This window comes from Podarcis gaigeae (assembly GCF_964106915.1).
Source record: "Podarcis gaigeae genome assembly, chromosome: 2".
Classification (NCBI taxonomy): domain Eukaryota; kingdom Metazoa; phylum Chordata; class Lepidosauria; order Squamata; family Lacertidae; genus Podarcis; species Podarcis gaigeae.
This window is the reverse complement of record NC_139679.1, coordinates 33,489,715-33,516,793: the sequence shown is the minus strand read 5'-3', so window position 1 is coordinate 33,516,793 and position 27,079 is coordinate 33,489,715. Positions and strand designations below refer to the sequence as shown.

Here is a 27,079-nt window from a genome sequence, read left to right as displayed (position 1 = left end):
GACAATGTGGGTTCCAGCCCATAAAAGCTAACACAGCAATAAGCAGCGGTAGCCAACGTGGTGCCCTCCAGATTTTGTTGGACTACAACATCCATAAACCCTCAGCTAGCACGGCCAACAACTGAGGATGATGGGAGTTGTAGTCCAACAACATCTGGAGGGCGCCACATTGGCAACCACCAATATAAGGTAATACAGTCAGGTGTGGCTCTAGAATTATGTGCCAGAAACCTACCAGTGGGTGCTCTTAACTGTCAAGGGGCAGAGACATAAGGCACATGTGCCAAGGTAATGCTTCTTCCCCACTTCCCCCAAATGCACAGCTCATCACCTGGGTTACTCCTCCTCTCATCCACTTGACTGGCTTTCACTCTTTTCCCCTGGCCCACCTCCCCACGGCACCAGTAGGAGGTCAGTCCTCGTTAACTTCTCACTCCAAGAGTCCTCTGCCCTTGCATTCTGGAGCACTTAGGCAGATCAGAAGCAGCACAAGACTCTCTTGCACTGGGGGAGGAACAGGGTGCGGAGGGCGCAGACCACCCTTGGCACCACTATTCCAGTAGGGTGCCATCGTGGCGGCCTCCCCGGGCACACGCCGTACACCCAACCCGCATGCCGGGCGCCACGCCCCCACAGGTGGCACACACGCCCCCAGGATGCGTGCCACACCCCCACGGACAGCATGCCACGCCCTCCGGGATGCCAGCCATGCCCCCGCCTGCTCTCGGCCCCCAGTAGCAGAGCATGCAGCTTCGCCACTGCTCTCTCACACACTGCTGTTAGCTCTCCTGGAAGACCCTGAGTAAAAGGACAATTGACTGCTGCATAACACACTGCTCTGATCTTATCGGTAGATCAGGACCCTTTGTACTGGGCGGGCGGGCAGGCAGGCAGGCAAAAGCAGAGCAGCAGCACAGTGGACAACTGTATTGCTTCAGACATTCCCAAGCATCCTATGCAATGTGGGCCACATATGGACCTTTGGAGTCCTGGCATTTGCCCAACAAGACTGTTGGAGCTTATAGGTGGAATTCAACATAGCATTAAGTGGGGTATGCATGCAGGGAACAAGGTCTGCTGCGCAATGGGACTTCCTCCCACCCCCGCCTTTACTTAAACCTGTTCTGGAGGGTTCCTCCAGTCATACAGAGCAGGCCTAGTGGGTATGGGGGTGCACAGGAGGTGGGGGGAAAGGCCCATTGCATGAATGAACCTCTTCCACACATGCAACAACTTAGCTGAACCCTCCCCTTTACATTCCCCCACCCCAAGTTCTTTACTGATGAGAAGTGTTCAGCAAAATACCTTGATCCTTTATATCCACTAAGGTCTTTATCCATATCCAGCTCTGGAGTGGATTCAATGATTGCCTGAACTTCAGATTTGTCTTCATTTTCATTAGAACCTGGGGAACAGAGCAGAAGTAACTATTTATTCCCATTTCTTTTTCATCCTATCCCAAGAGCTTAAGGAAACTACTAGGTATCTTATTGTAATTTCACAGCAACCCAATGAAGCAATGGCTAATTTATGAGATTAAGAACTGCCAAAGACCAGAGAGATTCATGGCTGAACAGATAGCTGAACTATAAAATGACATTGGCAACAAGTTAAATGGCCACTCCATTGCCCAATAAATGTTACAATAATTTTTTACTGCAAGGGTGACTTCACAAAGAAGACACTGTCTGCACAAAACACATTTCCATATAAGAAATAGTATTTTCTCCAGTTTATAGATCTTTAACATTTTATTAATTTGTTCCAAGTACATTTTATTAATTTATTTTAAGTACATAAAGCAGGTATGAATATTTATACAATGGATTTGGAAGCCATGGACAATTTTGTCCCCACCCCCAGTGTGATAACCACACCAAAACATACTTGCACTTTATCACACAAGAACACCACATTTTCTAAATATTAATCAAGAACATCACACGTTTCTCTAAATATTAATCAATAACTATTCTTCTGGAACTTAGGACGCACACATATTTACACGTGAGACAGGAAAAAAATCAGTTTTAACGTGCGCATAGTGTTGGCTCTAGCCACACAATCCATTCTAGGAACTTACCAATAGACACATTTCTTGTTTCTTGGGCTACTTGCACTTCAATGTTCTTGTTCCCTATATCGGAGTCCTTCTCAAGCCCTTCCTTGTGTTCTTTCGAGGGAGATTCAGCAGGCGCAAGAACATCTGAAGCAGCAGTTAAGAGTGGCGTAGTACATTTGGAACCTGCTTGGCTAACATCAGAAAGTTCATCCTAAAGTGTAGAGAAATTCAAAGTAATTACAGAATTTATATGATAACATTCCCAGTCACTGGACTTGTTGGAGCCAGTTCTCCTAGACATGTCTGCATAACACCATCTTAGTTACCTTTCAGGAGCGAGGAAAAATCTGTCCTATTCTCCCATGGTTGTAATAGTATTCAACATCTCTTTAAAAAAAAATAGATACTGTTTATACTGTCTCTACTGTTTCTATACGTGTGATTTAAATGCTTTTTGACAGTGCATTTTTGTCTGATTTATTTGTTTTTATTGTTGTTGCAAGGTGCTTTGAATCATTTACAGTGAAAGGAGGGAGGAGAGAGAGAGATTCTATAAGTTAGGTAGACAAATAATGGTCAACACAGAAATTGTACTGCTTCTTAGTATTCAGATGAGCAAACTGTGCCATGGAAAGTTCCAAGATCATTCTCAATGGCTCAGAAAACGTACTTTTTCCAGGAACTAATGTAAGAACTAAGTGTATTACAAGCAGAAAACATAGCTGAATTTAAGAGACATTTTGCCTACACAAGTCCTTGTGATCCTCTTTCATACTACAAAATAACGGGTTACGACCATATTGTTGAAACAGATTGAAACTACAAATGCAACACTGGGCAATCCAGCGTTAAATTTCAAAGCTTTACAGAACACTTGCTTAGCATTTGCATAAAGAAGTACATCAGAGTGGCATTTCAACAGATCCATTTATAGTGGCATATGACAAAAAGAGAAAATCTCAATTTCAATGTTATGTCAAGAATCCTCTCACGACACTTCTCCAAGGTCAGATACGTGAAAGGTGAAGGGTCAAGCAACTCCTTGCCTATGCCCCTTTTGAGATTTAAATTGTATCCCCTGCTTTACATATGAATGGGACAGACCCTTGCTTAAAGCACTATTTTTCTGTATCATTATATATAGTATGGCCCCAACTGCAGACAATAAAATACTTAGCAAACGGACATAATTCTGATCCAAGCTTGGGTGTCTGCCAAGAAACTGGTAAGAGGGAAGAACAATAGCGGTAGCACATTCCTCTGTGACAAAGATACTACATATGGCAGATGCAAATATCAGTGCCTCACCTTGAATAAAAATCCTGTACACTGAAGCACTTTTGCCAGCAGCAATCTTGCAGCATCAGGGCAATTCTGGGACCTGGTGAACAATTCTACCATAGCTCTTTGGCCTTGCCGAGAAGTACCAGATTCACCAACACCTAACCTAGGTCTCATCCAAGCATTCTGCTTCACTCTTCCATCATTGCAACCACCATCACAGGTTGTTCTCTGAATCACACCTGTGTTTTCCCTTGCTCCTGCCAGCAGACTGCCTTGCTCGCCCCAACCCCCAATTTCCTTGGCACTTGACCTGGCCTCTTAACACTTCTTTCAGCTTCCAGATTTGGGCCATGTAAATTCTGTCCCTTTAGCAAATCTGCTCCACTTCCCAGTGGGGAGGAGTTGCGGTGGACCACGTGGCCACCCACTCCCCTCAGGGGGCGGGGGACAAAGTCTTGCGCCACTCAGAGGTTCCCGGCCACGTCATTCACCAGCCAGCCAATCCGCTGGCTGGGAAGGCATGGCCGGGCCCCATTTAAAATGAGGTGCAAGTCGGAGAGCTCCCTCTTGGCTCGCCTCCTCGATCCTAACACTCTTAACACTTCTTTCAGCTTCCAGATTTGGGCCATGTGAATTCCGTCCCTTTAGCAAAGTGTTTTTGCCACCTTATGACTATCCTTCTAGTTCAAGCTTGACAATTCGGAGACTGCAATAATAATAATAATTTAATAATAATTTATTATTTATACCCTGCCCATCTGGCTGGGTTTCCCCAGCCACGCTGGGCGGCTTCCAGCAAAATATTAAAATACAATAGTGCGTCAAACAGTAAAAGCTTCCCTAAACAGGGCTGCCTTCAGATGTCTTCTAAATGTCATATAGTTGTTTATTTCTTTGACATCTGGTGGGAGGGTGTTCCACAGGGCGGGTGCCACTACCGATAAGGCACTCTGCCTGGTTCCCTGTAACCTGGCTTCTCGCAGTGAGGCTTCTTCTCACCAGAAGGCCCTCGGCACTGGAACTCAGTGTCCAGGCAGAACGATGGAGGTGGAGACGCTCCTTCAGGTATACTGGACCGAGGCCGCAAACATCTTTGGGTCTATATCCTTCTAGTTTTGTCATAAAGTATCTTCCCTGGTCCAGCCTGTAACAAACCCACTCAAGGAGAAGCTTGTACTTTCATGCCTTTGTGGAAGGAGGCAACATTTATTCCAAAACTGCTTACGAGGAAACAAAATTGAGGGTTTACAGTACAACCTTGCGTGTACTCAGAAGTCAGTCCCACTATGTTAAATTCAGCTTACTCTCTAGTAAGTGCATTTTGGTAGTAAGTACATCAGTATGAAGCAGAGATAAAGACCACTTTAATCATTAAACCTTAATAAATACTACCTCCTAGGGGGAAATGTAGTGAATTGATAGCAGCATGTTATATGGATTGATTTTCCATCCTATTTCGAGGAAATTATCTAAACCATATTAAAGACCAAACTCAAGTGATAAAATGTTAAAACAAAAGGAGAGCTCTAAATATAAACTATATATACATTGCCGCAATGTCTCACTCTGAACTGGCTGAGAAAATTACTAGATTCTGGTCTAGGACTGCAACCACTCAGCCCTGAGCCAGTGTTCCTCACTCTCTCCTGCAGATCAGATAACTCCATGCTGGAAACTGATGAGCATCTCCATCACGTTGTGCCTCCCAGTCCAGGGCATACTAAATGATAATGGTCAAGCCTAGTAACATGCCTTCATAGCCTGCCCCAGCCAGAAACTCGTAGAACATTTTAAAAGTACTGTACACTATTTAAGACAACTGCCCTTCTCCTCTCCCAGTTTCTCGGATCTCACCCACTCTTCCAAAAAAAAGCCACACAGTTCCGACACTCCTCAATAATTTAGCCTAATCACTCATGGAGAGGAAACTGCAGTCGTAACCAAGTGCATCCACAGAGCTCCGCACTCAAGCGGAATAAGAACTTGACTTTTGTTTAAACGTTTCCCAACGTCTGTATTCCAGCTGCATCCAGGAAAGAATGCAGCACACAGACCACTCACTGACCTTAGCAGACAAAACGCTCACAACAAATGGCCCAACTGCCAACAGAAGGGGGCCAAGGAAAACCTCAGAGCTTAGTTTGAATAGTTTAACAGAGAAACAGATTAGCCCAGTTTCATAATTAGAATTCTACTGATCTACTGCAACTGCTGCATTTCTGCTCCTGCACTTGAATTATCCAACTGCCTGGGCAAACATTAGCTAATGCTTCATCCAAAACTGACTGCGGGTATTAATTTATTTTTCCTTACTTTCTCATTACGATTTTAAGTGTTGTGACATCTATTCTGGCCTCAAAAATCCTGCGTTCTCCTACTTCTCTTCCCTTCCTCTATTCATCTGGGGCAGAAGGCACAGTCATAGGCAAACAGCGGGTATGTTGGCAAATAGGGGCTGACATTCAACCAAGATTTACTTAGGCTCATTGATATTAATATGGCTAAGCTAGGTTCATTAATATCAATACCAGAGTATACCTTAAGTTGACTACCACCAAGAATATCAAACTTGGAATAGTGAAAAGCCTGGGTTCAAATCCCCACTTGGTAGTGAAGCTCACTGGACTAGCCAAGGGACTTGAGCACATAATGCAAAACCATTGCTTATTTAGCCAAAGTGTGAACCCGGCCCAGCAGACTAACCATTTTTGTTTTCTGGTAACAAGCCACAATGCAATGCTATGGTTTGCTGTTTGCTTACAAACTGTGGTTCATTTTAATTACAGTTTAGTGATATGTCTGAACCTGCGGGTAGCGCTGTGGTCTATAAACCACTGAGTCTCTTGGGCCTGCCAATCAGAAGGTTGATGATTTGAATCCCTGCAATGGGGTGAGCTCCCGCTGCTAGCTCCTGCCAACCTAGCAATTTGAAAGCACGCCAGTGCAAATAGATGAATAGGTACCGCTGCGGCGGGAAGGTGAACAGCGTTTCCATGAGCTTTGGTTTCCGTCACGGTGTTCCATAGCACCAGAAGCAGTTTGGTCATGCCGGCCACATGACCCTGAAAACTGTCTGTGGACAAACGCCGGCTACCTCGGCCTGAAAGCGAGATGACCGCTACAACCCCATAGTCACCATTGACGGGACTTAACCGTCCAGGGATCCTTTACCTTTACCTATTCTTTGCCTTGTAGTTCAAAGTTACCTTCCACACTCATGTGTACAATCCACGTTACAACTGTGAAGGGATAGGGAGACACTCTATAAGGATGCAACTCACCTAAGGCTTCCTATGGGCTACATACATAGGATCTAAGAGAGATGTGGGAGAGAATGTACTGGCACAAACTGTGGAGCAACTAGGGCTTTTAGAGCTGTGTCAAATGGCACACATGATGAAAGAATAAGCATCAGGCACAAGTTCAGAGACATTGTTTTTCTCAGTTTACTTTACAGTACTTTAGTTTCTGCATTTCAGAATAAGGTTTCACAGTGTCCCAAGAGTGCAAAAGATGTCCCTTAACCAGACAGTTTGACTTGCACATAATCCACCTAGCTGTACACAGACATGGAAGAATGATCAAGGAACATCACATTTTGGTTGCTGGATAATCAACCCCAAGCTGTAACAACTGATTAAAGATTTCGATATTGAACTGCCTAAAGAATTTTAAGGAATTTAAATGGAAATGACTTCAGACTTGTACTCAGTGGATTTTAGCAAACCACTTCAGAGCTTAACAAATGTCTGCTAGGTGGATACTGTACAATCTAAAGGTTACAGACATTATGCAAGTTATCTGAACAGTATAGTGTAGTTGAAAAAAACCTAATACATAACCCTCAACCCATCTAGAAAACTGGTGAAAAGGAGTGTGGTGTATCTGGAAAACCAGAATTGAGATCCTGGTCTTCCCCCATAGTCCAGTGCAACCTGAGACCCATTCATCAAAACATATAACAGAAAAAAGACTCACCTTCAACTCACCTGGAAAGACGCTCATTTTAAGAAGATTAAGAACTAAAGAAAGATAGTTTGGGGTTTAGGTTTCAACTAGGCACAATGCATCATAGGAAACATATTATTAAAACCTCACCAGATGGGGAAAATAAAAGCACTAGGTCACCTTTAAACTGGTGCGGGAGCGTGGCTGACTTAGTTCACGGAACTTCCAATTATCTGACCCAGGAGTTTCCACTGTTCCTCTGTGATTATCAGGTGTGAGAAGTGCATCTCCTGGAGGTAGTGGGAAGATGCCCAATGATATGGGAGGTTCCTTTCTGCTGGGAAGGAAAAACCAAGTTATTTGCTTTCGTTTCTTACACTGAACAGACCTTCGAATCTCAGGAGAAGTAGTAAAAGCTGATATTTGGTTCCTGTAACCAGGTCTTCACAATATTAATTTCTCTTTTTAACCAACTGCTATCTGTTTTATTGACTTTTTAATTATGCTGTATGGATATTTATGGAGTGGTTTTATTATATTTTGTATGGTGTAAGCCACTTTATGAAACTGAAGATTAGAAATAAAAGTTAAGAATAATTAGCAATTTCAAAGTACATTTCAGATAACTGTTCTCTCACAAGTTTCTACATGTAAGTATTAGATTACAGCCACTCGTTTCTCAGGGTGCTGTTTGTAATGATTTTTACTATAATTAAATTGACTGTCAGTAGCTATGACAACAAAGCCTTAGCTTACACCAGTGCTGTGGAGGTGGGGCTTAAAATTTGCAAGCATCCGCAAAACAATGTGGGCAAAGACATACTTCAAATGTATGGCAGCATGTAGAAGAGCTAGACATCAGATTTGAAAACAGCAGATTTTGAAAGATAATAGAATAAAAGCATTTGGGTCTGTTTAACAAGGCAATGCAAAATACCTGGATCTCAAACAGATTCAGCTTAAACTGTATAATGAACTGGGGACAGAAAACTACCAGAAGGAAAACAAAAGTGTAACTGAGCAAGTGATTAAATATTAGCCATGTACACTATCAAGCATATATAATCAGCAAGAGTGCAAGTTTCTATCCAATGCTGTTTTGTTAGGAGAGTGTTAAAACTTCTAAAAAGTCTCTAGTTAGAGAAATCCAAGAAGAAGAAAATACTGTATCTGGTCTTTCAACCAATGCAGGAACAATTAAAGGCTCTTTTTGGACACAAATTTCCAAAAGCGGAAATCCCCAGTGCTAAACTGAAGCAGCATTCCTTATTTCAATACTGGTTTGTACATATGATCCAAGAGTTTACTTTGACAGTACAAACATCTTCCCGTCGTATAATACAAGGGGTCTCTTCATATTCCTCCCCAGTGCAGAAATCTATCCCTAGCATGATGCAGTTGACCCTCCTCTATAAAACTCACACAGAATTGGTGCTATGGAGAAGCAATACCTATTTAGCATCATTACTAAGCTTGGCAATGAAGAAATGATAAAACACATCTTGGTTAACTGGCCAATGGAATCTTTTATTTAAACTTTAATTTACTGGAATAGAAACAAAGGAGAGATAATTAGGCAAATTCTTGTTTATGTGACTTTACTGTCTGCCAATCTGTCTAATTTTGTAACTGTGCAAGCAATGATAATAAGAGGGTTTTGGTTGAGTGACGGGTTCATTTTTCTACTATGCATGGATGAATTACTGAAGCAAGTATCAAATCACCACAGCAGTAAAGGTCGCTGCACTGCAAAGCTTGTCAATGTAACTATTCTGTAGGAATTGTGGCACAACTGACCAGACTTTTTGCTATGAGTGTTAGAAATCATTCAAGTAGCTTATTCAGTATTCTTACATTTGTATAAAGCATATGAGTGAGGGGAAGAAGCTCCACTTAAGCCTGTGTCATTGATGCCTTCTTCAAATTATTTTGATAAAGTTTCACTACGCTACATTTTGGGGTCAAAAACAGCCGACTGGAGATTTCTGAATGAGGAGGTGAGAATTCTCCCTCCTTCTGGGTTCAAAATGAAGTCAACTCGTTTACACACAGGGCGTGTTAGAACGCCAATTTCTGCAATGCATTTTTTACCCTTTTTTTTTTTTAAGAGAAGGGACCAGGACACATACATTTGAGATTATTGATCATGCTAACCAATGATCTTCTTACTGTGCATGTCAAATTTTTTTAAAAAAATTAAAGGAAGCTCTGAGGTGAGGGAACTTTTCATCTATTTTTAATATTAATTTTCATGTTTGTCAAAGAGAGAAAAGATTCAAGATGCACAGACTAGCATCTGCTAAAGATGTAGAAACCAGAATGACCTTGGAAAGACTTGCCTGTTGTACCCTGCTACAAAACTACTTCCCAAAACTAATTACTCTTGATGTTTTCTACTGCTGTATAAATATTATTTTATAAATATTTGAATTCTACAAACAAAATATTGTAATAAAAATACTCAAAATAAGCAAGTACTGTATACTAAGGACTTCTTAAATGCTATCTCCCACACAGCAGTTTCCTATATACACATGCCATGCCATGAAAGAACATTAAAAGCTCTTTTTATTCTGTAAATGCCATTATCTAAAAACATACCATTGATTCAATACAAAGTCACACATTCATTGTTAATCCACTAAACCAAGTAAAGGTTAGCGGTCAGCTACTGAAAATTACAGCTATGAGGGATTGCAGCCAAATTCTCTATAGTTCTAGGCAAACTTACATGATCTGAATTTTCTATTTACAACAAAACCTTTAAAAGGTACTTGCAGATAACCCATATTCAACAACAGGCAAAATACTGAACACACCAACACACATGGCTGGTTTGGATGCAATGCTAAACCATAGTTTAGAATTACAGAAATGAGCCAAACCTTTCCCTGGGTTTGCAAGCTCCCTTCTTTCCCCTCCTCCTACAGTGAGGAGTCTAGAAACTTTTGCATCTTTTTAATTATCTGCAGCTTGCCATGTTGTCTGAACCTGAACAAATTGTGGTTAATCTTAGCTATGTTTAGCAGAAGCAAACCAACAATTCTACGATTCTATGACCATCACACCACAGTTAATGAAATCGATTTAATTCTAGTACGAGCAGAAAAAATTAACTACACTTTAGGGTTTGAATGATATTCCAAACTCTATATTCTAAAAACCTGGTTTAGCATTATGTCTAAACATATGCATTCGAAGTATTAAAAGCTTACTAGAAGATAAAACACCAAGAGAACCACACAGATCCTTGTGAATAAAACTTTACATTTTCTTCTACTGCTAATGTGAAATTAACTCTAATGAGATCGGATTCTTGCAATCCCTTGGTGGTGTTCCACCTCATCATTCCTTCCTTCACTTAGAATCATAGAACTATTGAGCTGGAAGGGACCACAAGGGTCACTTAGTCCAACCCCTGCAATTCTGGGGTAACATGAAATATTTGGGAATCCTCCCCCAGCAGAATCTAAGAATCCAGAGGTAAAGCAATGTCTATTTGGTCAACAATGCTGTTTTAAAGACATGGATGAAGCTCACTTTACATAACAACATTGTTTTTACGTAACAACAAAGGTAAAATTATTCACAATGGGTAGTATGGATGCTATTAATTATATTAGCCATAATAAAGTTAGAAACAGTGTTTGCTATATTGTAAAAAGTTGCACTTTGATTTTTTACTTTTGCTTACTAAGCACAATCAAATTCTGCCCTGATGCATCAAAGTACTGGATTACATACTTTTAAATACATAACAGAAGTTTTCAGAAAGCCATATTACTGGTCAAATTACAATCTGCTATGAAAAGAGTTTTGCCATTGCCCTTATAATTAAAGATATTTAAACCCTATTTCTTCACTCTACAGTCTACACCTTAGCTTGTCAGCAATCGATTTACAAAAAGATGCAAAGGTGCTACTATAATAGTTTCACAGACTATCCGCTGGCAGATTCTGCAGAATTCTCTGGAGTAAAACACAGACCGAATAAATGAAAGGCCTAAACGACCACAGAAGCAAGGCTGCCCAGCATTAGTCAAGCACCTGACAATACAGTGAATACAAGCTTTGTCCACAATGTATTCACATAGCACTTTTATGCCATTTACAGGATTCAGCAATAAAAAGAGAAAAGCGAATAGCCTTCAAGAACACAACTGACTTTGTAGTCTCAAAGAAAGCACAATGAAGCCAATTTTTACATTTTAAAACAGGCATTTTATGATTTTTGCACAGCCTATAGATACCGAGACTAGATTCTGCCTGAAACAGACACTTAAGAGATTAGCATCGTCCCACCCTCTCCTTCCTGCCTCCCCTCCCAAGAGACGAGAAATAATGGGAAGCAGAGAACAAAGAATGCAACAAAAATGACAGAAGGCTCCGTAGTTCAGGGTACCTGAGAATCCTTGGTAAGTTCTGCGTCAGAGCTGGCACGCCAGTGGATATAGAAAAGTGCACAAGCAGCAAAACAGAGAGAGAGACTAAAATAGCTGAATTAATGACCACCGCCCCGCCAACGAAGCCAAACACCAATAGCAGCATGCATCCAGGACTCATGGCGCTGCGCTGGCATGGTGAATTGCAAGAACCAGGCCTACGCAGGGGACAAGGGAGTATCTTTGTAGTGAGTGTCTGTCATTCACTTGCTGCCACAAAAACAATGCCATCAGCAGCGGCTTTCCACTCTCTTCCGCAGCCGCTCCAAAGCAAAATGACATCACCTCACTCTCCTCCCCCACCTAACCGGGAGAAAAAACCACCATGGAGCTGCTTCTCTTCTCCCCAGCATCTATGCAGCAACCTAAAGATACAAGCAAGCTTGCTCGCCTCTTTCTCCTCCCCACTACTTCAAACCTCGGCTGCTCAGCTCCAGTTCATTGGATGGGAGGCCCCGACATCTACATAATGTAGTCACAGAGCTTCCGCCAGAGACGCCCTCTCACAGACATGTGCCCGAAGGTACACATCAGACAATTGTGATTCAATTATTTCAAAACCTTTAATTGCTAATCCTTTCGTTGCTGCTTTTTTTGAAAATGAAAAGGAGGGACAGCTTGCCATACCAGATCTATGTGTACAAGCTTAAACCTAAAATATTAGTGGATAGCCAATCCAGGCCTTGAAGTGTCCCAACAGCTAAAACATTATCCGCCCCTTCTGATAAACCCTCATATAAAGTGGTACCTCAGGTTACATACGCTTCAGGTTACAGACTCCACTAACCCAGAAATATTACCTCAGGTTAAGAACTTTGCTTCAGGATGAGAACAGAAATCGTGCTCCGGCAGCGCAGCTGCAGCAGCAGCAGGCCCCATTAGCTAAAGTGGTGCTTCAGGTTAAGAACAGTTTCAGGTTAAAAACAGACCTCCAAAACGTATTAAGTACTTAACCCGAGGTACCACTGTACTGCAATGATGAATAATTCCACCCCATCATTCAGCCTAATGTTTGAAGACAAAGAACGAAGTCTTTAAGATAAAATATAATAGATTATCTTCAGCCAAAGATCAGTAAAGCTTACCTAGTTCTACTGTGCATGATGGGTTCTAGCTGATCACCCCCAGTCAGTTGATGAAGTTTGGCTCTTTCCAAGTGCTCCATGTAATTATGAATCATCTGTTATTAAGAAGGAGGGGGGATTACTTTAGAAAACTATTCATATCTGTTTAAGCAGAATGGAAATACAATATATGCCTCCACCACCTGCCCCAAAGAATAAACCTTCTCTTAAGGTACTATGAGTATTTTGTTTTCAGATCATAAACTTAATTCCGTTTATGAAGTAACCCAAGTATCAAAAATACCATTAAATATCTTCTTTACAGCAATGTTATTTTCCCCTCCCAGTATGCACTGAAATTTCACCTTGCCAACACACCTTGAGAAGGCTATTCGTTGATCTTTTACACTGACTGTCTTGATTATTCCAAGGTCCCCATTCCAGCATGTGCAAACAGCAATCTGAGCAGCACAATACAAATACACACCAATAGTTTTACACCCGGGTGCAAATTGACAGAATAGACAGGAGGCCCAGTGAGTGGAAGAGATGCAAGAGTAAACTGAGAAAACACACAGTACACATATCTTTCATGTATTTTGCAAAATGAACAGGTTTCTCCAGTCAGGCACGACTCCTATGCATTCTTTCATGTACAAAGGGCAGAGCAGGGCAGATATGAGCCTGAAACCTGCTCCATACTGAAGTGGGGTCCCAGGTGCACCACATCTTAAAAGCAATAAGGAAGAGGTAAAATGTCAAATAGTTTCTGATTTTATTCCCCTTGAACTTGGCATGTCATCCTCCATCACATCTCGTCCCAAATCTGTTGATTTTGTGTGGCTCCATAATCAGTCACACTAGGCTGATTCCAGACCCAGTTCACCCAGTTGTACTCTCTAAAGTTTTCAGCACAAGGAAATGTACTCCAAAGGATCCTAGCAACTCCATGGACTACTTTTTAATCTGAGAATTAAGGCACCACCATTCCACAAGGGTCTGAAATTGTGCCCTACCTGTCCAAATTCCAAGGTAAGGTAACTTAATTCAAGAGGTTTGTTAAGCGTTTTTTTAATCTTCTTTCCGAAGATGTGTTCTAAATGTGTTGTTTCCCCTAAGTGGCTAGGAAGGGGGTCAACGAGGGAAACATTGAACATTTCTGGCCATGACGGAGGACAAGAAGATACAGAGAAAAAGGTTACATGTCCACAGGATTCAGATGCACCTTTACAAGAGGTACCTAAAATATCTCTGAGATTAAAACATATAGAAGAAAAAAATTCTCTCAGTCTCTCTGAAGGAACATATGACCTTAACATGAAAATACAATTTTTTCAATAGGCAACATTTTAATACAATTCCCTCCACAGCAGAACTAATAACTAGCGCAAATGAATCCTTCTGAGTTTCAACTATTTACAGCTGAACAAACCATCACATCAAATAATATCACACTGTGGTCACTCAATATGCCACATGATTGTTTTTTCCAGCCTTCGGGGCCATTTTAGATTAAGCTCTAAGCTGCAAGCGGTTAGTTCTGCATTACTAGTGCCCAAATAATGAAGGAAGCAGAAGAAATAATGTTTACCATTAATAACTACCAACGGAATACTTTAAAAAATGTTAACATTGTTATACTGATGATATTGTGAGGTCTTGTTTGCACCGTCAACCAATTTGAATGTTTAAGTGATTTGTGAATATTCTGCATCTCAAACACATGTGACACAGCTGCCACTCTTTCTTTTTAAAACACAGTGGGAAATATAATGACAATTATTTATCATTTATATTCCACCTTTAAAATACACAACTATTTCCAATATGACTTACAAACAAACAATAAATAAACCAACTTCAAAACATTAAAATACTATTTCTTTACACTAAGGACAATATCCAAACTTGTTTCCCTTCCTCTCCCTGCGTGTCACCAAAATCTACACTGGAATAAAATGGCTGCACTGGATACAACATTATTTTTCCCATTAAGGACTGGCAAGTGCAGTTACTATGCATGTTTCTGCTAAATATGCCCACAAGATTGCTTCCGATAAAAAATAATTATATCACAATTGAAACTATGTGTATCACCTTCTTAAATATCTGATTTAAAAATGTATTGAGTCAATTTGTTACTGGGTCTAAAAAAACTTCAGGTACTTAAAGTTCTTCAGCTTACAAATTGATTTACTCATGGCCCATAAAGCTTGTAAGAGAGTTCAACCGGATGCACAGTTAAAAGGAATTATAAATAAAATTTAAATGTATGCCATTTTATATCAGATTTTAGAAGACACAGCCAACCATATCAGAATAGAGTCATATATTACAATTCAGATTTATGGAGGCATAAAGATTACCTTCATTGTTCCTCAAAAAATGCATCTCTCCCTGCTCCAAGCTATGTAACCACATATGACTACAACACCCTCAAACTATTTCTTCTTTACTCCAAAATTGGTGGTGCATGTTAACTTGTCCCTGACATTTTGGGAAGAGAAGAAGCCATAAAATTATGCACATTCGTATTGCTCCAACTTCAATCATCTCAATTGTGTCTGGGAGACCAACACCTTCATAACGGATACTCAGGTGATGCTTCTCCTGGGTCTTGAATGGGGTTCCCAATTCCCTGGGGGAGCTTCTGCTGAAATCCTATACAGTGACAGATTTTCTGTAGTAGGGAGAAATCATGCTTTCTACACAGCAGGGAGTTGCATATGTTAAAGTTAGTCTTCTCAAGTTACAATGGCTCATGGTTGGAACCCTGCTTATTTGCTACCCCCATACTATGAACCATTAAACTCGTTCAGTATTACAAATAACCATTGTGAGCTGACAAGCATTGGGAGAGTAGCAAGACTTTTTCAAGACAATAGATAAGTGACACAAGCTACATGCACTTAGCACAGCAGAGCTATGTAAGAATAGTTACAATGGCTTCCACTTGCTCTTTTTCTTCAATTGTCTGTTCAGCACCCCGAACAGCAACAGTTATGATGCTATTGTTGACTTTTGCTTTGCCAGTACTGATAATGTAATGGCTTCAATTAAGTTAACCTCACTGGGATATTTGCAATTGTTGCCCAAACTTTTTAATGCTGAAATGCAGAATATTAAAGAGTAATAATTTGTAACCCACTCATCATTCAAAAACAATCCAACGGAAGATAAAGTTTACAAAACAAATACATAATTATCCTTCTGGTTATCATTTCATAACCAGTGATTTATACATACCTGCTATTATTACAAACCACCCTTCCAAATTAAGAATACATCAGCCTCCCCAACCCAGCACCCTCCAGATGGTGCTGTACTAGCAATTCCACCATCCCTGGTCCCTGGCCATAGCAACTGGGGCTGACAGCCCAAGATTTTGAAGAGCAACAGATCCTGCATCCTTGTAGTACAAGATATTTAATGCATCTAGTTCAATATATTGGGGAGAAAGGTCTGTGTAACTTACAAATAAGCTTTTCCTACCAGGATCTGAAAGGAAATTCCATTTCAAAAATGTGTTTATCCTTTTTTTCATTAACATGGTGGTTCTGTTGAAAATCAAATTGTTTTACACATGTTCAAAAGGTGTGATGAGACAGGAATCAAACTTAGGTTTTCCAAGAGTTGAAGCATTAACCACATTTGCTCATAAATAATCAAGTTATGTGTTTCCCTGGCTAATAAACCAGGAATAAAAATTGATTTAGCTTACTGTTCACAAAAGTCAAAATATTATCAAAAGTAGCACATAGACTGCCATGTAGCCAAAACAGCCAAACATGATCATTAACACAGAAATATTTTCGCTAGTTCTGTTTTTTAGACAATCTGTTTCTCTCCCAAAGACATATATGTCAGTGTCAATTTATCACCTTCTTGACCTGAAGTAATCTATGACTCAAGCAACAAGGATGGGTGGCCACATAAAGTCAAAACACAGAGTGTTGGTCAACAGTCACGAAAAGGCAGAGATGGATCAATGTGAACCACTGGACAGTGGTACACAATTCCTCCCCCACCCAAAATATAATTGCTTCCAATCATATCTTAAAAACTAATGCTTCAATTTTACCAGCATTCATTCATGTGCTTGCAACCAATTATTCTGTTCATACTTGGCTGCTCTCCAGGAGGGAAATCTATGACAAGTAGCCTAGAGATGAGTCCTTCTAATCCTTGTATAATTACTCAATATCTGTTAAAATAGCAGGTTTTGCACTGCTGCAACTGTTGAAGGAAGAGCTGAACCAAATCAGCACATGTAACCAGACATAGCAAAGAAAGGAAGCATACCTAAAAAAATAGTAGAGATGTTAGTTTCCATTACTGAGATCAAATGTGATCTTTCAATATTCTAATCCTATTCATATCTTGGAGCTGTAGAGTTGCTGCTCTGTTCTTTTTTTTATAAAGTCTTGATCTTTTAAGTTTTTCAATTACACTTGCCAGGCTGGACGTACATTAATAATAGCCTTGAATGATATCCAACTAAGCCATACTTGGAATAGGCACATTGAAATCAATAAACTACTATAACTTGCCCATTGATTTCAGTGGGTCTACCCAAAGTATGACTTAGCTGGCTATCACACCTTAAGTCCTCATAAATCACAACTGGTTTAATGTCATTTTTTTGGTTTAGAAATTTCTATTCTCTCTTTCGCTTCTAAAAGGAGCACTAAGGCAGCATCCAAATTACAGTTTTCATTGCCTGAATCAGCTGAATCAACATGGAGTACTTCTACTTAGGATGTCATACGCAACACCTAATCAGTGTCAAGAAGACTACTCTTTGTTTTGCATTAATGATTTACAGAATCAGGATGAGAATTATGGAGGATATTGATACAAACTGATTTGGCAAGATAACCAAGTGATCCAAGGTGGCTTTTTCATGTGTGCAGTTCTCCCATCATTACAACCATTTCTTTCAGCCCATTCTTGGCTGGTTGTACAGAAGCTACCACAATGGTTTTCCAATACTGTTATTGATTAAAGGTAAAGGTAAAGGTACCCCTGCCCGTACGGGCCAGTCTTGACAGACTCTGGGGTTGTGCGCCCATCTCACTCAAGAGGCCAGGGGCCAGCGCTGTCCGGAGACACTTCCGGGTCACGTGGCCAGCATGACATCGCTGCTCTGGCGAGCCAGAACCGCACACGGAAACGCCGTTTACCTTCCCGCTGGTAAGCGGTCCCTATTTATCTACTTGCACCCGGAGGTGCTTTCAAACTGCTAGGTTGGCAGGCGCTGGGACCGAGCAGCGGGAGCGCACCCCGCCGCAGGGATTCAAACCGCCGACCTTTCAATCGGCAAGTCCTAGGCGCTGAGGTTTTAACCCACAGCGCCACCTGCGTCCCACTGTTATTGATTACAAGCTAGCAAAGATATCACTCCATACCTGAATGTTTCCTTCTTATAAAATGCAACATAGCTTAGAGCAGACAACTCTGAAAAATGGGGTACTTTCCCAAATACTTTCCAACATGTGTCCCTGGATGCCACGATGTCCCCACCAGTTGGGCCACGAAGACGGCTAATGGTCTAATTAACTCACTGGGCACTAGTGAATCCAAGAAACGATGCTCTGTCCTTGATGTGGATGAAAAGTGAAGGTAACACCTGTGACTGATTCTTACTGGGACATGCAAATACACCTCAAAGATTGAAGATGGGCAGAAAGTTCTGTACATCTATTGCTGGTAGGATTGCTTCTACCATAAAGTGATTCTTTTTGAAGAACTTCTTCTGCCACTTATGGTCCACAATAATGATAAAACTCCATTCCAAAGGCTTCTCTTTTGCTTGTTTATGGGTAAGCCATAGTTTGCTACAAACTATAACTCACAGTTAACGTGCAAACAGGGCCATGAGTCATATTGCATGGTGGGAGGTTAAGCTACTCAGCTTTCAAGACCCTCTAAAAAAAAATTTAAAAATCAGAGAAAGACAGGATAAGAGACTTTGTGTGCGTGTGTCCTGCAAGAAGTGAGAGTAGACAGCATTCGAATCTGCCCTTTCTGCCTTGTCCTCACTAAATCACGACATAAAGAGGACTTAGCTGTGAATATATCAGTAAGGATTTTGATTTTTGTTTTAAATCACCACACAATCCTGACTCTGAACGGCTGGGTTCACCTCCTTCTCTGACAGTGTACCTATCATCTTCCCAATGAGCTGAAGCCATAGATGCTTTCTGACTTCGGTGGGGATAGAGTTTGTTGTCCACCAAGCCCTGGATCAGATTGCCTTACAGTCTCTAGGTTCCTAAGTACTGTACTAAGTGTAAGTGAATAAGACATATCAAGTGTCAGGGTGGGAGTCATAGACACAAATCAGGGCTCTGTTGTCAGTGAAGTTAACTCTTTATTCCAGGAAACGGCATACAACTCAGCAACATTTCCCAGTAGGTCCTGACCCTATGGAGCAGTTGCCAGGACAGAGGTCCCTGCCTTCCACCCTTACTAAGGCTCCTCCTTTCCTGGATGTTTCCCTCTGGTCTCTGTTCTGCCCTCCTCATTATCCTGCACTTGTTGCAGCAGGAGAGAAAGACTCTCTGGGTTCTTCAGAAGTCTCTTGACCTCCTGCTCTGCTGCAGCTTTGGAGTCTGAACTGCTCCCTGTCACAGGCTCTTCCTGCTCGCTAAACCCTCATTTTCATTTATGTTCAAGCGCCAGCTACCAGCACTGTATAGAATTATTAGCATATCCCAGAGTGACTCACAACTGACGTCTGAAAAAATGGATTAAAAATAAATATGGTCCTACACAATATTCCTGAAGAAGCCAAATGTGCATTGCTATCTTAATCACATGAAGTGAAAAACCTACAGATATTCATCCTTCTTTATCAAGCTGAATATTTATCTTCTACTACTGTGTACTTTTCTCTATGTCCACTCACATAATGTCAAGATCTGTCAACGGGCGACTCAACATATAAGCTACATAAGAAGTTGTGCGGAAGGAAAGGGTTTTGCTGGTTGCAATCAACACCAACAGTACATGTATTTTCCTTTCACAGCCTTTTTCATCACCAAGGGTTTTTCTAACAACCAGAACCTAGGCTGCAGCATTGGCAACAATACTATTTCGAAAGACTGCTTTCGCTCTTTAAAGCAAAAAATATAAAGCTGTTGTACCCTGCATTTTTTCTACTCGTTATGAAGTGCCAGCTGACAACACTAGGCACACAAAACATCTAGAGTTGGCTTGAGGAATTCAATCAATCTGCATTCAAATGCACATACTGGAACATGGTCAGCCTTCGGGTTTTTATTTTTAAATAAATAAATAAATCACTTTATGCAAGGATCACAGGGTGGTTTACAATATAAAAACATTAAAAATACATAAAATAGTAACAAACAAAAACAGTAACACATAAAAGGCCTTAGACTGTTTAATTAGCCATAGGTCTTGGGAGAAGAGAAATGTTTTTGCCTGGCACCTAAAGATATGTAGTGAAGGCGCCAGGCAAGCCTCCCTGGGGAGAGCATTCCACAAACAGGGAGCCACTGCAGAAAAGGCCTGTTCTCATGTTGCCGCCCTCTGGATCTCTCACGGAGGAGGCACACGAAGAAGGGCCTCAACTGATGATCACACGTTCCAGGTCAGTTCATATGGAGAGAGGTGGTCCTTAAGGTATTGTGGTCCTGAGCTGTTTAAGGCTTTGAAGGTCAAAACCAGCACTTTGAATTGGGCCCAAAAATTTATTGGTTGCCAGTGCAGTCGGGTCAGGATTGGCATGACATGCTCAAATTGTCTTGTCCTAGTGAGAAACCTGGTCACTGAACCAGCTGAAGCTTCCAAGCTGAGGTGGAGGAGAATTAACAAGGACACATTTTCCCTGTCCCTCACCCGACACAGATCATATAGGGCAATCAAAGCAGTTTCTGTGACAAAAACCAGGCCTAAACCCCCAACTGAAATGGATCTAGAAAATCAGGTTTCCTCAAAGAGCTCCTGGATCTGATTTTTCAAGTTTTCTGAATACTAACACTGTTATGAAGTTCTCCAAATGCTGCCATTTCCATTTTTCTTCTTCCCTCACAGGTAATAGCTACTCTAAGCAGCTTAAAATTGTATCTGCTACAACAGCACACATTGAAAATGGAGCTGCAAATTACAACATGCTGACTCTGCCAAGAAAAATACATGGCTGCCCCTACAGAACCACATGGGCAGCCATTTTATTAGAGGGACTTAGTGCAGGGCGGGGAGATGGACCAGCCATCTCAGAATTCCTCATCCTCCAATTTGACAATAAGTGACATCTGTTACTGAGCACGAGGTGTTGGAGCAAATACTGAGGCCTGGTGTAACTCCCACTTGTCTTTGTCTAGAAATGCCTCAATCAAGTCAGAAGGCCTTATAATGAAACATGCCTTAGCCTACAAAATCATGCATGTTTGCTAATGAATACTGGTCACAAAACTTAGTTTTTTCTACTGGTTTCCATGCGACAGAGAGGGGTTTTTTCTAATACAAATTTACATCAACTTGACCATAATTACATTGGCCAAATTGTTCTTACAAACAAGCAGTTCGATTTATCAATATTTTGAACAAAGAATATTTGTACTAAATTCAAAATGCGTAATATAATAGAGAAGCTGCAGGGGGGAAATAAAATAAAAAAGTAAGTTATACTCCCCAAAGAGGGCCTCAAGAAATTTGACTGCTAATCATCAGGTCTTTCTCTAAGTCACGTGAAACATAATGGGTGACATGACTATCTAATGTGACAGACTACCTTTTCAAGCAAAGAAAGAGTTGAAACAAACTAAGAGGGAACTCTGGTTTCCCGCTAGGCTAATAAGCTAATAAGCCTGCATCCCACCCCTGCCCCTCAATTCAGTCATCTCAGCAAACATCAGGTGAGGATCATGCATGCTGCCAATATCAATCTGACTCTGCCCTACAATTTAATATAAAGGATTTCAATGAACACACTGAAAACCTTCCAGAAGCTCACAGCAAAAGCTTTAGAGAGCCCTCGGCAAACACTGGTGCAGTAGAAGCTCCCTTGATGCCCTTCCCACCAAGTCCCTGCCCTCTCAAAGCACAGCTCCAAGGAATATCTCATTACCTACCTCTGAATGTCTTGAATGAAGAGCATTGTATTCTTTCTTCAGTTCTGCTTCCCTCTCTTCCAGTCTGGTAACTGAAAAAGATAATTAATTCACTCAGAAACAGACACTGACAGCCACAGTAACAGAGTCTACAGACATCATTTCCGGTTTCCACAATTCAAAGCTATTCATACAGAAACCAACTCTGCTGTTTTTTAGAAAATTATGCTCCTGCTTTTCTTCCTCTTCCAAATGCTTTCTCAAGAGAGCATTGAGCAGGTCAGGGAATTTGGATGGAACACTGAACCTAGTCCCAGAGTCAGGGCATAATCCAATCTCCACTGTTCTTGAAGAAGTTCAAGTTGCCCAACAAGAATCAAGGAACTGTGCTCACTAAAGCTCTCCAGTCAAGGGCCTGATTGACATGGAAGAAGCATCCTGCCCCTTCACCTTTAACAAGGAGGCTAGCTGCTCCTCAACAAGTGGACAGAGCTATACCAGACTATTCAACCACCAGGGTTCTTGTAATGCTAAAAGTGCACTCCCAGTACTAAAAATTATTAAGGGAGCCAAGATGTACTATAAAGGCAATCAAATCAATAGGTTACCAAGAACATACCATTGTCAGCCCACACATACTATCAAGAGAAGGTAAGACATTAAGAGAAACTGGGATGGAGTGAACAAGTTTGCATGACACAATAGTACAGTGGTACCTCGGGTTACATACACTTCAGGTTACATACGCTTCAGGTTACAGACTCCGCTAACCCAGAAATAATACCTTGGGTTAAGGACTTTGCTTCAGAATGAGAACAGAAATCGTGCTCCGGTGGCGGGGCAGCAGCAGGAGGCCCCATTAGCTAAAGTGGTGCTTCAGGTTAAGAACAGTTTCAGGTTAAGAATGGACCTCCGGAACAAATTAAGTACTTAACCTGAGGTACCACTGTACCCACCATCACCTGGTATTCCTAATTTTCAAGTGTTTCCCCACCAGCTGGAGTCCTGTTTCACCAAATCAATTGAGATACCAAATTGGATTGCATATAATTGTTATGGCATATTTAGGGAATACAGCAGTACCTTGGTTCTTGAATGGCTTGGCTCCCGAACAAATTGGCTCCCGAAGGCTGCAAACCCGGAGGTAAGTATTCCGGTTTGTGAAGGTTTTTCGGAAGCCAAATGTCCGACACGGCTTCCGCTTGGGTGCAGGAAGCTCCTGCAGCCAATTGGAAGCCATGCCTTGGTTTTCGAACAGTTTTGGGAGTCAAACGGACTCCCAGAACAGATTAAGTTTGAGAACCAAGGTAGCACTGTATTTAGATGTATTGTGCTTAGGCTCCTAGGTCCCTATGCAGGATTCAGGAAATAATATACTAAACCCATCTCTATTATAGCAACCATTATATATTAAGATGCCACGTGACACTTTTTTCTAGAAAGTGCTATTCATTCTTTTTTTTAATATACATATTAAGAACTCATAACAGACCTATAGTTTATATAGGACCTTAACAACACCCAGAGTACATTTACAACTATTAATGCGTGTCCATTTCAAGCCACTTTCCCCACTTGGCAGCTACAAAACACAAGAAGAGGCAGATCTTTCCCATTCATTTCATTTTAGTCCACAGCTGCAAAATGTAACCATTCCTATTTACTGAGCCATCCAACAACTATAGCTTCTGCTCCATCTAGTGGACTACTAATTTGCCAACATGTAGAGACACCTGCAGAGTAAAAGGTGTCAATAACCTGTGTATATAGTCAACAACAGATAACTTTGCCTTATAAGCAGGGCTGGTGTTCTTTAGATATCTATATAGTGTTAGTCAATTTACATCTAGTTGCATAACGGGCACCAATTTTCTGAACATTAGGTGATATTTGTTGCCCAATCACATAAGCACAAGAATCGCCAGTGCTGTTCAAAATCAATACTTTGTCTTCCACAGGCCCAGGTCACACATCACATAAAACAAAACCATAGTTGTTGCTGTTGTTTTTAAAAATGGTTTATTGTGAACAAGTACCTCATGTTCAGCTCGCCATTTGTGCTTTCTTTGGACAGAAACAAAGCACAAGCCTCAGTTCAGACAACACGACAAGCCAGACCATAGCTTGCTTCATGGCAGTGTAGCAGCAAGAGGAGTGGGAGAGGAGGGAAGCACCTGCAATTTCATCAGTGTGCACCAGCAAACTACTTGTCCCCCTTAAGCCAGTTTATTTTAGCTACAGTTTAGTGTGTCATGCAAACATAACCATAGTCAAAATTGCAAAATCAACAGCAGTTCCAGCTAACAACAGGTGAGGTCAGCATGAATACATTAGGGGAGAAAATTCAAATACATGGACACAATCCCCAGAGTATTTTGCTTCATGATCCAATAGGTCTAAGAGCAGAGGTCACTAACCAGTGGCCTCCCAGATATTTTTTTTTTTTTTTTTTTTTTTTTTTTTTGTATTTCACATCTGTGGTGAAAAGTAGGCTACACAGAATATTAAAAAATAATAAGTAAAAATTCCATCATGATCTTTGGCCATACTAGCTGGGGCTGATGGGAGCTGGAATACAACAACACCCAGAGAGTCACAGGTTGGCTACCTGAGGTCTTGAGTATAACATTTCCTTGCTAACAAGATAGCAATCAGAACATCTGCTGGTCCACTGAAAGCAGACACTGGGGAAGAAACAAAGCCCTGCTATTCTAAAGTCAAGTCGGAAACAGATGGGCAAGTCTAATTTAGCACCCTGCTAAATTGGCTCTGTTGCCAGGACAGATTCACCAGGTACTTCAGCCAGTTAAAGCTTTCCCTAAAATGAAACTGCTCAGAGGAACTAACAGAAGCGTGGAACAAAAATGAAACAACCTATTCGTTCCACTTTCTTCCACCTGTCTGAAGCAGAGGAACTGAGTCTTTTCACTGCTGCCTTCTAAAAAAAGACATCTGCAACAATACAGATGCAACAATGTGAATGCAACAATGAACGGCACACTGAGTCTCTTTCTTTTCATGCGCTCATGCAGGCAACAACACACACTTATAAGATCCACTTAATCTAGTCCAATCCCTTCTCATCCAAACTAAGACAGGTATCCACAGCTAAAGCATTCCCCCATACTTCTCAAAAGCCTTCCACGGCCCCTAAAGTTTCCATATCCCCTAAATGGTGTTTTATTAGTGGCTTAAAAGTAAGCACCCTCTAAATTAGCCAGTTGTCCCATTCTTAGTCAGTAGGCCAAACAACCTTTCTTCCTCCTAAGAGTCCAGCAGGGTTCAAAATTAGCATGGTACCAGGCACATTTTGCACCTAAAGATTCTCCATTTGCGAGCACTTCAAGAAGTCTGGGTGTCATTTTTTTGCACATGGCTGACACTCAAGGATTACTGCAATGTATGCGCTTTAAAGCCTCGAAGTTTATGTTAAGGATAGACAACATGTTAAGGAGTTTAGCGATAAAGAGCAGAGTGTTTTGAAAACCAAAGTATGGTACCAATATTTTTATTGTAAACACCAAATTAAACATGTATTAACAATTTCTGCCAAAAAATGTGATATTAACAATATGTCACTTATGTGAATTGCAGATTAATTCATGCTTATTAAAATAATAAATAAGAAGTGTTGCCGGCCGACTCCCCCCTCCCCCCGCCCACCAGTGGCAACTAGACATTCTGTTTTGGCATCCACAACCGAGATCCCAGAAGCCCTTTGGCTCCCAGCTTTTCTATCCCAGTTCTAACACTGAATGCCAGCACATACAAATAGGCATGTATGCCTCTGTATAGGAGTCAGGAAAATAAGCTGCTGTTTGGGCAAAGGTAAGTTGCATATTGTTATGCCTATCGGCGTGGTTGCTCAAGAGCAAACAGGCAAGATCTCCACTGGTCTTTTCAAAGGCTTTATTATTGGTGCAAAAACATTTACAGTGCAGAACGCCTCAATTCCCTGTCTTGCTCAGTCACTAGCAGAATCTGAGAGTGGACGGTCCTTAATCTTTCCCTAGCAGGGTATTCTCTTGACCCCCATCCGACACCTCCCCTCTCTGCGCGAAAACCTACTGCGAAGGGAGGGCTTGGGTAAAGGGGGACCTCCCTCCCCCTCACTTTGCTCATGCACGTGTCTTGGCTCTTTCTTGCATCCTCCAAGCCCTGCAGCTCTTCCCCACTAGAGGCAGGGCTTCCCTCCTTTGCTGAGGAAGTGCTGCTTGGAGACTCCCTGTAATCCAGCTGCCCTTCCACCTCTCGCCTCTGAGCTGTTGGCAGTTCCCTGACACATATTTTTTGAATAATCCACTGGCCAAATCATCACCATCATCATCCACTGGCTGTTTCAACTGCCATGACCTGAAAGCTACAGGATATATAAGATCACCTTTGTTCTTGCCCCGGTACAGGACCTTGAGCAGCTGCTCTGACTCTGCCCACCCTGGTAATCCACCAGTACAACTCCACCTTCGCCAAAAAGTGATTTGTGGGTGGTTGCTTTCAGGCAATGCTTTTTGAAAGCAATGTGGGAGAAAGATGCATTTCATTTCATTTAGTAACGATGCATCGTTTCTTTCTGAACACCCCATAAATCAGGAGATGTTCAAATGTAACTGGAAAACTGGAATGTCATTCTCTGGAGGCCTTCACAGAGAATCAAACAAAGGTAGCAAGAGAGTTAACTGAGAGCAGCAGCACACAGAAATCTCCTGGGAATGTTCAGGGTAATATGAAGAGTTTCAAAGCACTCATTGAGAGCAGAAACCCCTCATTTACATTATGATGCATTATTTATTGACGAAGCATCTTGCAAATCTGAGAGAGGGAGGGTAAACATTTTCTAAATAAATTATTTAGCATGGTCTCAACAGAGGTTCCCTGTGTTTAAATACAGCAATAAAATTTAAAAGTGAGAGATCCAAATAGATGAAGGTCATGTTTACATTCACAGGGCCATTTCCAATTTCAAGTGTTCACACTCACATTTGGGAAAACAGGGATAGAGTAGGTTTAATATGTTCCCCTAAAGAGTCCCAAATGACTTGGGACCGAACTGAAAATGTGCCTTCTCCAGCATTTTCCAGCCTCAAATTTGCAATCTGTGGACAAGGCACAGCTCATCAATAGGAGAAGCACAACAAACAGGGAACTGAGGCAGGGCAGCACCCCAGCTACAGAGCCCCCTTTCCAATGGAAATCAGTCTG

General features: G+C 41.4%; 1 protein-coding gene across 6 annotated transcripts in view; it reads right to left on the bottom strand.

Annotated features, from left to right (window-relative positions):
- Positions 1 to 27,079, bottom strand: part of SPAG9 (sperm associated antigen 9) — a 79,577-nt gene that overhangs the window by 38,228 nt on the left and 14,270 nt on the right. For 3 of the 6 annotated variants that reach the window (XM_083727942.1, XM_083727944.1, XM_083727947.1), the window contains exons 3-7: positions 21,902 to 21,972; positions 12,822 to 12,916; positions 7,475 to 7,631; positions 2,084 to 2,273; positions 1,306 to 1,405 (exon numbers count right to left, since the gene is read on the bottom strand). In XM_083727942.1, the coding sequence (XP_083584068.1) occupies positions 1,306 to 1,405; positions 2,084 to 2,273; positions 7,475 to 7,631; positions 12,822 to 12,916; positions 21,902 to 21,972 (613 nt within the window). Of the gene's footprint in view, positions 1 to 1,305; positions 1,406 to 2,083; positions 2,274 to 7,474; positions 7,632 to 11,696; positions 12,117 to 12,821; positions 12,917 to 21,901; positions 21,973 to 27,079 lie in introns of those variants that run through there. The other 3 variants (XM_083727943.1, XM_083727945.1, XM_083727946.1) reach the window with 2 other exon arrangements.